General features: G+C 43.4%; 1 protein-coding gene across 1 annotated transcript in view; it reads right to left on the reverse strand.

Moving 5' to 3' along the window:
- Positions 1-12,743, reverse strand: part of WRNIP1 (WRN helicase interacting protein 1) — a 39,427-nt gene that overhangs the window by 16,164 nt on the left and 10,520 nt on the right. The window contains exons 2-3 of the mRNA XM_033154461.1: positions 8,871-9,062; positions 7,003-7,247 (exon numbers count right to left, since the gene is read on the reverse strand). Coding sequence (XP_033010352.1) covers positions 7,003-7,247; positions 8,871-9,062 — 437 coding nt within the window. The remainder of the gene's footprint in view (positions 1-7,002; positions 7,248-8,870; positions 9,063-12,743) is intronic.

Below are 12,743 nucleotides of genomic sequence, written 5' to 3' on the forward strand. Positions count from 1 at the left end.
CGCTTCAGCATCCGGCACGTACAGCACTTCAACCTGTGCTGTTTCCAGCTCATTGACTCATTGCCCTTTTTATCCAACGGGGATTAGTGTGGGGAGACTGGAACAGGCAGCAATTCCTTATGGAGTATGTTGGCACTGGACATAAACCCAGGATTGCCAGAGGTTCTGCACTTCATTCACTGAAGGATTTACGGTCGTTTTCTTTAAATGGTTATCAAGCAGCTAGAGAAGTCAAGGGATTCGTTTTGAATTGATCTAATTATACCCTTCAATAACCAAACCAGTCATTTAGAGAAGTGCGTTTATCCACAAAATATCAACATGGGTGCTTGGGAATGTGAAACGTTGTGGTGGTGGAATTTGCAGCAGGGGTGTGGAACAACAGGCCCAGGAGCCAAATCTGCCCTTCCAGGGGCCTTGGGACTCCCCCTAGGCCACACCCCTTTCCCCAGCCACTTTGAGTGGTTTTTCCCTCAGTTGGAATGTGTCCTTGAACGCTGAGAATATTTATTTCTTGCCTGGGTGGAGGATAAAGAGGGATGTCCGAGTGTGGTTAGAAAGTAGGCTATTGCGCAAAGCTAAAATTTACATTTGTTACTTTGGCCACTTCAGCTCCCAGGTGGTTTTCCCAGAAGAGAATGTGGCCCTCGGGGCTGAAGAAGGTTCCCTACAGATTAAATCCAAAAAGCAAAATGAAAAGCTAGTAGCCATCGTCAGAAGAAAGGATGTGTGTGTGAACATCAACCTGCTTCTAGCAGTTAATGGACAACCTTTTTTTTTTAATTCCAGGAGTGGATAAAGTACACACATCTCACAGGCTGGGTGACTGGGTCTTAAAAACCACAAGATTTCACCACCTCAGATACAGACACATGTGCAAATGCTCCTCCGTGCCCACCTTTCTCTGCAGGCTCCCAGCTAAACACATCATAGGTAATGTATCTATAGGTGGTGTTCGAAATTAGCCAGGCGCCAGGTGCGTTTTGTAACTGGCACAGGTTCCAATTGTAACCACATGGATATCTCTGGATGCCAGATTTGCGACTGACATCTCCATCCTGCTGGCCCCTCCAGCATTCTTAAGCAGAAGAGTTTATTAATTGCATTTATATCCCACAATTTTCTCCAAGGAGCACATGGTTCACCCCCATCCATAATAATAATATCTCATCACAAAAACGGCAACTAGACATTCCATTGTCGCGACAATATCCTAGGCTTATTGGCAATTAGCCTATATATCTGAGTTTCCAACACTGTCTATACTGTAGTTCACCTTCCTGTAAAATCTACTTATCGAGAAATGTGCTGGGAGATTTTCTTGTGAGAGACCATTTAAACAATCTATCTTTATATGACCTGGTCCCACAGAGAACTGTTCAGCACATCTCGCACATTGTTCAGAACTCTGTGACATTGTTTTATACGTACGTTTCATGCCTACACATGTTCTTGGCCTAAGGGCTACTATCTTTACATGTAACTGGATATAGATGTGCATTGTGAAGAACGATCACTACCATGATATATAAGAATACAGTCATAATAGGATTACCTGGCACAGGCCAACAGAATTCCTCCTGGGATTCCTACCAGGGTGTCTCCCAGAGGAAGCTGCCAAGCTGCAAATAACTGAAGGCCGGACTACGCACCCTTTTCTCACTGCTGCCAAAAGCGTGCTGCAAGCAGAATAGCTTTAGGTGACTCAAGCAAGCTACTGCACAAAGGGAGAGGGGACTTCAATTTACTTGTATCCTTTATACCTGGCCCACTAACCCAAGTTCTCAAGGTGGATTCCAATGCATTGAAACTATAAAATATGTTTTCCAACATACAGTCATACCTTGGTTTACGGCCGCTTCAGGTTTTGTGTTTTTGGGTTGTGCACTGTGCCGAACCCAGAAGTACCGGAATGGGTTACTTCCGGGTTTCGGTGCTTGCGCATGCGCAGAATCGCAACCCGCGTGTGCGCAATGTGGCGCTGCAGGTTGCGAACGCTGTGGGTTGCAAACGTGCCTCCCGCACGGATCACGTTTGCAACCCGAGCGTCCACTGTATAATAAAACAGACAAGAGCAAGTCCATGGAAAATAACATGAAAAGGAGTACGTATATTAAGTTCTCCCCAGGCGAGAAATGGCTGCCAAAGCAGCCAGATGTTTTTGTTTTTTAAAGTGTCAGTACCCGGAGCACACTATTTGCAAGTGGATTTGAAAACTAGCAGCAAGCATGTTCTTTGAAGCAGGGACCAGCACATAGGTAGGCTTGTCCTTAGTACAACTGTTAATGTTGTTGTTGTTCAGTCGTTCAGTCGTGTCCGACTCTTCATGACCCCATGGACCAGAGCACGCCAGGCACACCTATGTTTCACTGCCTCCCGCAACTGTTAATGGCTCTGGGTAATTTTGCCTTTGGTATAATGCAGGGGTCAGCGAACTTTTTCAGCAGGGGGCCGGTCCACTGCTTCTCAGACCTTGTGGGGGGCCGGACTATATTTTGAAAGAAAAAAAGAACGAATTCCTATGCCCCACAAATTACCCAGAGATGCATTTTAAATAAAAGGACACAATCTACTCATGTAAAAATATGCTGATTCCTGGACCAGATTTAGAAGGCGATTGGGCCAGATCCAGCCCCCGGGCCTACCCATGGTATAATGTCTAAACTGGACATATATACCACACAGGGAGACAAAGAAAGAATGCTCGTTGCTACCTGCTCTGACCTTATATAAACCAGATGCTCAGCCACTGCGCAATAGTCTCTCCCTTTGGGTGCCATTTCCAAGGAGCCCCTGACAGCTCAGTCAGTAGAGCATGAGACTCTTAATCTCAGGGTCGTGGGTTCAAGCTCCACATTGGGCAAAAGATTCCTGCATTGCAGGGGACTTGTGGCCTCTTTCAACTCTACAATTCTAATGTATTTTAATATTTGTTGGAAGCCGCCCAGAGTGTCCAGGGAGACCCAGCCAGATTGGCAGGGTACAAATAATAAATAATAATTATTATTCTTATTATTATTATTACAAATAAATTTATGATTCTACTGCCTGCAAGGAATCCATGTGTTTCTGGCAACAATGTTTGAAAACTACCAATACACACCATAATGCTAAATGATCATATTCTATTACTCTTTTAACTAAAAAAAACAAACCAGTATTATAGTACCCGTTTGATTGGGCAGCTAGAGGAGCAAAACAAACTATGAACTTACTTGCCTGAGATCAAACAGGTGCTAGGAGAATAATACGGTAAAGGGACCCCAGACCATTAGGTCCAGTCGTGTCTGACTCTGGGGTTGCGGCGCTCATCTCGCGTTACTGGCCGAGGGAGCCGGCGTACAGCTTCTGGGTCATGTGGCCAGCATGACTAAGCCACTTCTGGTGAACCAGAGCAGCGCACAGAAACGCCGTTTACCTTCCTGCTGAAGCGGTACCTATTTATCTACCTGTACTTTGACGTGCTTTCAAACTGCTAGGTGGGCAGGAAGGAGAATAATTAGCATTCACCAAAAACTGAGAATGTACTTCCCCAGATTTTTTTTTTAATGCTGATTAATTGCTTTAGCACAATACTATTTTACAGAGCTCAGTGTTTTAAGCAATACATCCCTCCTTCCCCTGATAACCTGTGTTGAAAGGGATCCTAGAATCCTCATATTTCTGGGAGAATGCCTATTAATCATTTGCATATGGTAATTAAAAAAATGTGCACCTTTGAAAACTGTCCGTTGCCCAGCATGGAATCCAAGTTAAAAACAAATTGTTAATAACAACTTTGTGGTGGGCAGAAGCATCAAAATCTAAAAACTATTCTTTCTTTACTGGTTTGAGGAATTTCTTAGTAATTACGAAGTATCTGATTACTTCAGCCTTATATTAAAACATACCTAAGTTTCCTCTTCCATATTCTACGGCTGCCCATTTATCCTACATGAGGTAACAATTGCAAGTCAGGAAACTAACCTACTTTCCAACCTCTGAATATCCCCCCCCATACTCTCATCTTACACTATTTCGTATTTTTGCCAGTCTCCCAAATTAACACGGGACATAATTGGACACCAAGCCTTGATGTTTGTACCTTGTAACCGGTGATACCTAGAGACAAAAATATAAACAGGCAGGCAGGAAAAACAGCCTATGACCTAGCACCAGCTGACCTCAGGGTGGCATGTTACCTAAAAGGTAAAGGAAAACTACAACTAAGTGCACAAGAGAAAACCTCCACTGGGATACTGCTAGTCTCCTTCACGCAATGCAGAGTTAAACTATGGAATCAACTCCCACAAGACGTAGAAAATGGCCGCCAAGAGGATTTGACAAATTCATGGAGAATGTTCTCAATGGCTACAAGCTCTAACAGCTATGCTCTACCTCTGAATGCCTCTGAATACCAGCTGCTGGGAACCAGAAGTGGGAGAGGGCTGTTGTACTTGGGCCTTGCTTGCTGGCTTCCCATGGGCACCTGGTTGGTCATTGTCAGAACAGGACGCTGGACTAGATGGAGCAGAGCTTTTCCTATGTTCTTATGGAGAGTGCAAAGGCATGTCATTAGCCCACCATGCAGGCAGTTTTTTCTTCACTCCTGTGTTCATATACGAATCCACATGAAGGTCCCACCAAGGAGGCACCAGACTTTTAAATTCTTAAACAACCGTAAGACCTCAAAGACCACCTCTCCCCATATAAACCTTGCATTCATCATCGGAGGCCCTTCATTGTGTGGCTCCTCTGCGTGAGGTTCAGAGGGTGGCAACACGAGAACGGGCCTTCTCTGTAGTTGCTCCCCGTTTGTAGAACGCTTTCCCCAGGGAGGTCCACCTGGGACCTTCATTATATATATTTTAGGCAGAAAACATTCCTCTTCAACCAGGCCTTTGGCTGATTAATATTCTGCAGCCTTTTAAAAGTGTCTGTGGGAAGGGTGTGTGTGTGTGTGTGTGTGTGTGTGTGTGTGTGTGTGATTGGACTGCTGTATTGTTTTAATTATTTACTTCTTTTTTATCCTGTATTTTATTCTGTGAACTGCCCTGAGATCTTATGATTAAGGGCAATATATAAATCTAATAAATTAATAAAGCAAAAACAAAAATTTCTGCAGCAGAATTGTGGGATGAAGGCTGGGGTACATCATTTGCTGGGGGAAACCAGAGAACAAGTCAATATGAGAACAGGATGCTGGACTAGATAGGCTTCTGGTCAGATCCACCAGAGCTTTTCTCACATTCACTGATTCTAACATATAAAGGGCACATAAGAAGTCTTGCCATTTCTTGGCTCTGGCTTTTGCTTATTATGTGACCTTGACCATCCCTGCTAACCTTTCGGCGCTTCTGTTTATACATGTTTACCCAACTGGCAGAGCCAACAAGGATAACATATAAATATATTTTCACTTCCTCCGGCTAGCAGTATTATGCAAGTGCAACACATCAACTTTAACTCAAGGAGAAGTGAGTTTTTTTTGTTTTTTAAAATTATTTTACACCTGACTCCAGTTGGTGGGCCAACGGGTTCTAATAAATAAATAAAAAACAGCACCAAGTTGATCCCTAAAGTCTGGTCTCCATTGACAGAAGAAATATTTACTCAATGCATGCCTAGGGTCTAGTGAAATATAATGCCTTGGAAGGAGGAGGCGGGATTGTTCCTTCTACCTACATTCCACCCAGAAATGAAAGCCTCTCAGACCCATCCAATGAGTCACCATAAGCACAGCTGTGACATTATATGAAGCCTGAGAAGCAGTGTTGCTCTGACCCACACTTCGCACTCACAGCTCATGCCCTGTTGCAACAAAGAGAATAAACAGCTGTACAAACCCAGCATCCTAAATAAGGAAGTAGAATTCCTTCGTTTCCCTAACTTATGCAATCTAGTTAGGAATTTGCAACTTATGCAATCTAGTTAGGAATTTGCATGTACTGGAGCAAAAAAAGTCACATTAAAGTTGAAGAAAAGAGAGGCCTTAATGTCCCTCTTGCTCTTTTCTTGTTTTCTTCAAGAGAAAGTTAGTTACACTTAAGTTCTACTGAAATCCATGGTACAGGTCACTTACAAATCACTTAAGTCCTATTGATTTGATTCATGGGACTTAAGCATCCCTTCCCCCCCCCCCAATGGATTGGAGGCAATATCTAAATCTGTCAAGAGATATTTACCAGCGTGTGGGCTCTTCCTCCCCCCTTTTCACCATGCGAAGCAGACACATAATACTGAATTCTGTCTGGCGTGCGAGGAGAAACATGACTAACGATCCCTTAGATTAGGGCCATATGCTTCAAAGACCGTATGTCCAACCTGAAGCAGCCTTTCCCTCTTACATGTAGACTTCAGAACTTTTAGACTTGAGTTTAGAGACGGAGAAGACGGCATAACAGAAGGGTTTGAATATTTTTAGCTAAACTTCTCTTATTTCCCCGGAATGTTGGGTATTTTTGAATGGGTAATTTGTGTGTTATTTTTTAAAAAAAAGACATACAGCACTGGTTACGCAGGAACAATTCTTCTGTCCCCCGCTTCATTTGCCGTCGAACAAGCACTCAATTACATTTTGGATCAAGAGATTCAAGATAAGGAGAGAAGGGATATTTCAGCTAACATCTGGCTGTTATATGATGCACTTGTAGCCAGCAACAAGAACGAAGGCATACAAATGAGACAGGAACCCAAACCAAATCCCCAGCTGTAGTGCACTTTAATATATCCTGCAGGCAAATCAGAAATTGCAACAGCTAGCGTAATGCTCTCCGTTGTAATCCGGAAAGCAGGGTTTTTTTAAAAGAAAGAAAGAAAGAAAGAAAGAAAGACAACAGCTTTGCATTGTTTTTTATACCATTTACCACTGCATCCTTTTCCCCTATGAAAAGGAGTTTTAAAAGTATTCCTACCCCCTCCTAACCACTCCATAACCCCTTTCTCACTCCTGCTCTGGCAGGCTGTCAATGGATTCCTTGGGTGGTGTGGGTTAACACGCTGCGCTCCGCAAAGCATACTTACTCGGAGTCCTTGCTGTCGCTGCCATTCACAGAGCCAGCGGGTTGCTCGCCTTGGCTTAGAATCTGGATCCCTAAGGACTCGAGAGCTCGCATCAGAATAGCTTCCACCGCCTCGACCGAGAGCTTCTCGAGGACAATAACGCGGCAGCGACTCAGAAGAGCGGAATTGACCTGGAAAGAAGGGTTTTCGGTGGTTGCCCCGATCAGCGTCACGGTCCCGCACTCGACGTGAGGAAGGAACGTATCCTGGACATGGGAGGGAAGCAGAAGAAGCTGGTCCCCATCAATGACAACTTGAGGCATCCCCCGTGAGTACAATTATTTCACAATCGCAATTGCAATTTTCCGTTCGCTCAGAGATTGAAATAATTCCGTTTTGGACGTTTCGCTGACAGCTCGTCCAAAGACCAAACTAGATCATTGTTTCCCCCCAATACATAATTAAGGGGTGTGTGGTTTTCGCTGAGAAGGCAGTGCATCTCTCCTCTCCTCTACCTTGAACAGAACCAGGATCTCTCTTCCCCAGGAGTGACAAGGACCCTTAAAGAAAAGGCTCCTTTTTTCTAAGGCTACTAGCTGTGCGGTGGTGGCGGGGGGTGGGGGGGCAACCTCTGATCCACTTGTGGTGGGGAGTAAAGAGATAAGCCTCCCCAAAGGCAACACATTCCCAATGCTGATCACACAGGCACCTTTCAAGGAAAAACAAGGTGCACAGCTGCATGCCATATATTAAGCAAATTCTTAATTTGGTCTGTAATAGCAGCTTTATTCATTTCATTTACAGTGTATGTTGAAGGGCTGTGTTGTAAAATAATAATAATAATTCTGCAATTTTTGCTTTACTGTTCGAGATACAGAGGCAAAGTGTTCACATATTGAGCATTAATGCAATGTTAAACCGACAAAAGTAAGCCCGTGGTGGCTCTTTCTCCCCAAAAGGATTATTCAGAGGGGTCGTAAAGAATCATGTAATTCTGATATTTTGGTAGAAAAAAATTCGAAAGCGACTTTAGGAATTCATGGAACATTTTACGCAGATCTCCCCATCGCAGCAATCCATCATTCAAAACATCTTTTAGAACTTTCAACACATCTTCGTGCCCAGAGTTCTCATATTCCATTTCAACTGCAGAACTGAAAACTCTTAAGAGGCAAGTGTAAGAAATTATGAAAAAAATCCAGTCAGTATTGCCTTTGCTTTCCTGCCTCTTCCCCACCCCCCCACCCCCAGAATTAGGGATGATGCATTTGCATGTTTATTCGCAGGGTGGGAGTGTATTTTGAAATGCTGGACTGCCTGCCAACTTCCTAATCCCAAAGCTTGTGGTTTAAACTAGACTGTGGTCTTCCTAATGCTGCAAATGAACTCTCAATTCAGCCAGCAAAGAGATGCCAGACGTGTAGTTTCAATATAGGTTAAAAGAAGTTTAGGTTCTAGTTTTGAAAGCCAAATGCACGTCAACAAACTCAGGGAAAGACTCCTGCTTGCTGGGTGACCTTAGGGCACTCGTTCTCTTTCATTTCTAATCTACCTTGCGAGGTAGAGATAATAAAAAATGGGATAACCTCACCACATAGGTCACACAGAGAGCCTCAGAAAAAGTGTGAGACATCGTATTTTATTTCATCCTCACTGCAACCCAGTGAGGAGGGGTTAGGCTGAGAGATAGCGATGGATCCAAGGACACCTAGAGAGCTTCATAGCCAAGAGGGGATTTGAACCCTTGCCTCCCAGAGTTCTAGTCTGACACTTTAACCACTATGCCACACAGACTCTCAGCCGAGATGCTAGAAACCTATCAATTTAAGTATTGCTCAACCACATCGTGTAGAAGCAATTCTTCCTACTGAGACGGGAGCAATCAATACCTGCTGAGACTTATTGAAACGGTGTATCTCGTCGATAAAGAGGATCGTTTTCCTCTTGCAGAGCCTCTTTTCGTTTTGCGCTTGAGCAATGACCTCTCGGACGTCGTTGGTTTTGGCACTCGTGGCCGACAGGGTCACGAACCGTGTGCCATTCTTCTTGCTGCCGTTCGCGATGATGTGAGCCAAGGTGGTCTGAAAGGAAGAAAAGCGCAAGGGTTAGAGATGTAAAATTTCCGGAAATTTTGAAGCTCAGAGAAAAACCTGTCTCCCCCCCCCCCCCCCGGAAAAAAACGAAAATTTTCAGAAAAATTGCAAAATAATGCTACAATACCACTTCTTTTTTCTTTTCCAGATTGAAAGTCACTCTGTTACTTTAGAAACATAAAATATAACTATGGACAATTTTAATGGGCATAAAATTATCGCAACTAGCATATTAAAAATACAGTGTATCCAAACAATTATTACAAACAGAATTTACCTTTAAAATAATATTTATTTGTATTTGTAACAAATGGAGCAACAATCTCCTGAACTGTTTACTAGTTTATGTGGAACAAAAAGAAACTCCACAAAACAATTTTTAAAAATCCAGAAGTAAAAATTATTCATATTTCCTCTCCACAGTATTTAAAAAAACATTCTCATAAAGAGAACTAAAGAAGGAAGTGGGACTAAGTTTCAATGAATGGACATGAAATTTAATCAGAATCATTTTCTGATCTGTAATTAAGTATATACTTTCAGGCCCTTTTTGTTGCTCTATATTTTCTTCCAGTGCTTTGAGGCCTAGTGAAGAGGAACAGAACCAATGCATACCACACAGATGCAAAAACAATACTGAAACATTTTTCTTTTCTGGTGACAACAGCACCTCCTAAAGGAAGAAATGTATCTTGTTCTTACATTGGAGAGTTCAGTTTGTAACCTAAGACTTGCTTCTCCTCACAGAAATTAGAATAATCTGATACCATACATATTTATTAGAAACGATTTATAAAATATTTGAACCCCTTATCTTAAAATACTTTATTCATCATGTTAAAATAACTATCTATTTTTTATTTTTCCAATTTTTCGGGGGGGGGGAGGGGAAGCAAAAAAGGCTTCAGGGGAAAACCCGTTTTTTTCCCGGGCCTTCACATCTCTAGCAAGGGTGCTGGTTTTCCTCCGAGAACACAAAAGACATGGCTAAAAGGCATTGTGAAGAGGGGGAGGGGGAAACAGTATTGGGATGTGAAGAAGCGAAGGAGTGTTTTGGGATAGAAAACGTCTCATTTTATTTTATCTTACTGGAAAATCTGTTTGGCATTATTTGAAAAAGACGCATTATTTTGACAGGAAGAGAGTGCGAAAATTACCATCTCCTGAAGGGGAATCCAAAGAGCTATTTTAGCCAGTGGGTGAGAAGTTTTCTTTTTGGACAGCAGACTCTCATGTCATTTATCACCAGCTGGCTTTTGAAAGCCTCTCCATTTTCAAAAAAACAGTTTGCCATGCAGCTTGAGAAGGTGCTGTTTCCGAAACAGGTGCCCAAATCGTCATTGGCCTGCAGTTCTTTGGGCCCCATGGTACAAGAATCAGCTTGACACAGCAAGCTTGGGAGTGCTCCCATTTGTTACTTCCATTATTATAATGACTACCGGCAAGCAGATTTGTGCGAGCAGAAAGTTGCATGCCATTCACACAAGGCAGCCATCTTGGATTTCTGCAGATGATTTCTTGCCTCTTGCAGCCCTCTACATGGCATTAAATGCAATATTGAAGGACCCCAGACTTTCAGGAATAGCTTTTTTAGGGAGTACTGCAGCAGGAAGGAGGTGGGAAACCCAAATTCCACATCGGTCCAGTATACCAGAAGGAGCGTCTCCACCCCCATCGTTCTGCCTGGACACTGAGGTCCAGCTCTGAGGGACTTCTGGCGGTTCCCTCGCTGCGATAAGCCAAGTTGCAGGGAACCAGGCAAAGGGCCTTCTTGGTAGTGGCGCCCGCCCTGTGGAACGCTCTCCCACCAGATGTCAAAGAGAAAAGCAACTACCAGACTTTTAGAAGACATCTGAAGGCAGCCCTGTTTAGGGAAGCTTTTAATATTTAATAGACTTGTATTTTAATATTCTGTTGGAAGCCGCCAGAGTGGCTGGGAAGAAAGAAAGAAAGAAAGAAAGAAAGAAAGAAAGAAAGAAAGAAAGAAAGAAAGATAGATTATTTTTTGGGAGGGTTTGCCTGAGAGAAATCACAATGCAGCACTATTCAGTGGCTGATGCTTGATGTTTGGCAGGAGTCATCTGTCTCTGCCTGGCAGCCAACTGCATGTGATTACGGGGGAAGAAAGACAGGTGGCACTGAACACTTTTGTCTCTGGCCCCCTGTTGGTATGTAACCCCTCCCAACATATCACTACCCTAGTAAACTGCCTTTGACAGGAAAAAAGGTCCTCCTCCCCACGCATTAAAAAACCAACAATAATAGCCATAAGACACTGGGGAAAATAGATTGTATTTAATTTGGGCAACAACAAATCGGTGTCTTTTCACCAAAGCCAGATTAAATGTATTCCCATCAGAAGTGTTAAATGGCAGACTGAGAGGTATTCCTTATCAAAATAGGATTTGTGTGTGCTCTCAGGATGTCAAATGCATGAGGCATATTTTATTGCACTGCGGGCAATATGATCAAGCTAGCGAACTATTGATTAAACCACTATTGGCAAATTGGCCGGGTCAATCTGAAGCCTACTAGTCCAATGATATCACAGTGGCCGTGGCAAAGTTTATTTCAGTAGTCATACGAATCGAAGATCAACATACCCATGACTAAACAAATAACGCTTTGGTCTCCCTTCCCTGGGGGGTTGTCTGTATGAATCTGTATTTTACTCTGAATCCATGTTATGGGTCGTTGGACCACAATAAAGATTATTATTAATAATAATTTGGTCAAGAAAGCGGCAAAGATAGCCCAGCTTTACCACTCTGTTCTAAAGACCGCTGAAATAACGTGTGCAAAGTCATTTGAACACCAGATGCATCATATGCCTACTAAAAGCATTAATGTTATATACAGTCATACCTCATGTTACGTACGCTGTGGGATGCGTACGTTTGGGTTACGCACCGTGGCGACCCGGAAGTAACGGAACGCGTTACTTCCAGGTTTGGCGGTTCATGCATGTGCAGATGCGTCAAATGATGTCACACGCATGCGCAGAAGCGCCGAATCGCGAGGCGCACGTGCGCAGATGCGGCTCTTCATGATACGGACATCACGGGTTACGAATGGGGCTCCGGAACGGGTCCCGTTCGTAACCAGAGGTACCACTGTACTTAGTTCAGATTATTTCAATAACCAAGTTAATCCAAAGGTTTTGTGTGTTGCATCAGACTATTTCATTGCTGACTAAAGCTTTGGCCCATACAAATGAGCGTCCTTTTTGGCTGTCAGGTTGATTTATCTTAAAAGGTGCCTATTTCGCCTTTCTCTCTTTGCCCTTCTGGCAGGACTCGGCAATTATTTATGGACACTCTTTGGTACTCCTTACAGCAGGCCTTCTCAATTTGTGACCTGCCAAAGCAAACACAGCTACCAGCGTAATTTTGTGACCTGCCTTGACAATTGCCACCATTTCTGTGGTCTAAGGCAAGACACACACAAGGCGGGGGCAGCTTTAGTGACCCCCGGTGGGGCAGCATACATGGAGTTTGATGTGGGGGATCACAGTCAGGCATGCCTTCGGCACTGCGTTTCTAGGAAAATATTTTTAGGTACAAATTTGGATGTTTTGGTACATTTGTCACAAAATTCACCTTGGAGAACCCCTGCAGAGCAGAAATAGCTCAGTTTACCTAAGCTATCTTTTATAAACACCGGGGGAGA

Source organism: Lacerta agilis, chromosome 7 (genome assembly GCF_009819535.1).
Source record: "Lacerta agilis isolate rLacAgi1 chromosome 7, rLacAgi1.pri, whole genome shotgun sequence".
Lineage (NCBI taxonomy): Eukaryota > Metazoa > Chordata > Lepidosauria > Squamata > Lacertidae > Lacerta > Lacerta agilis.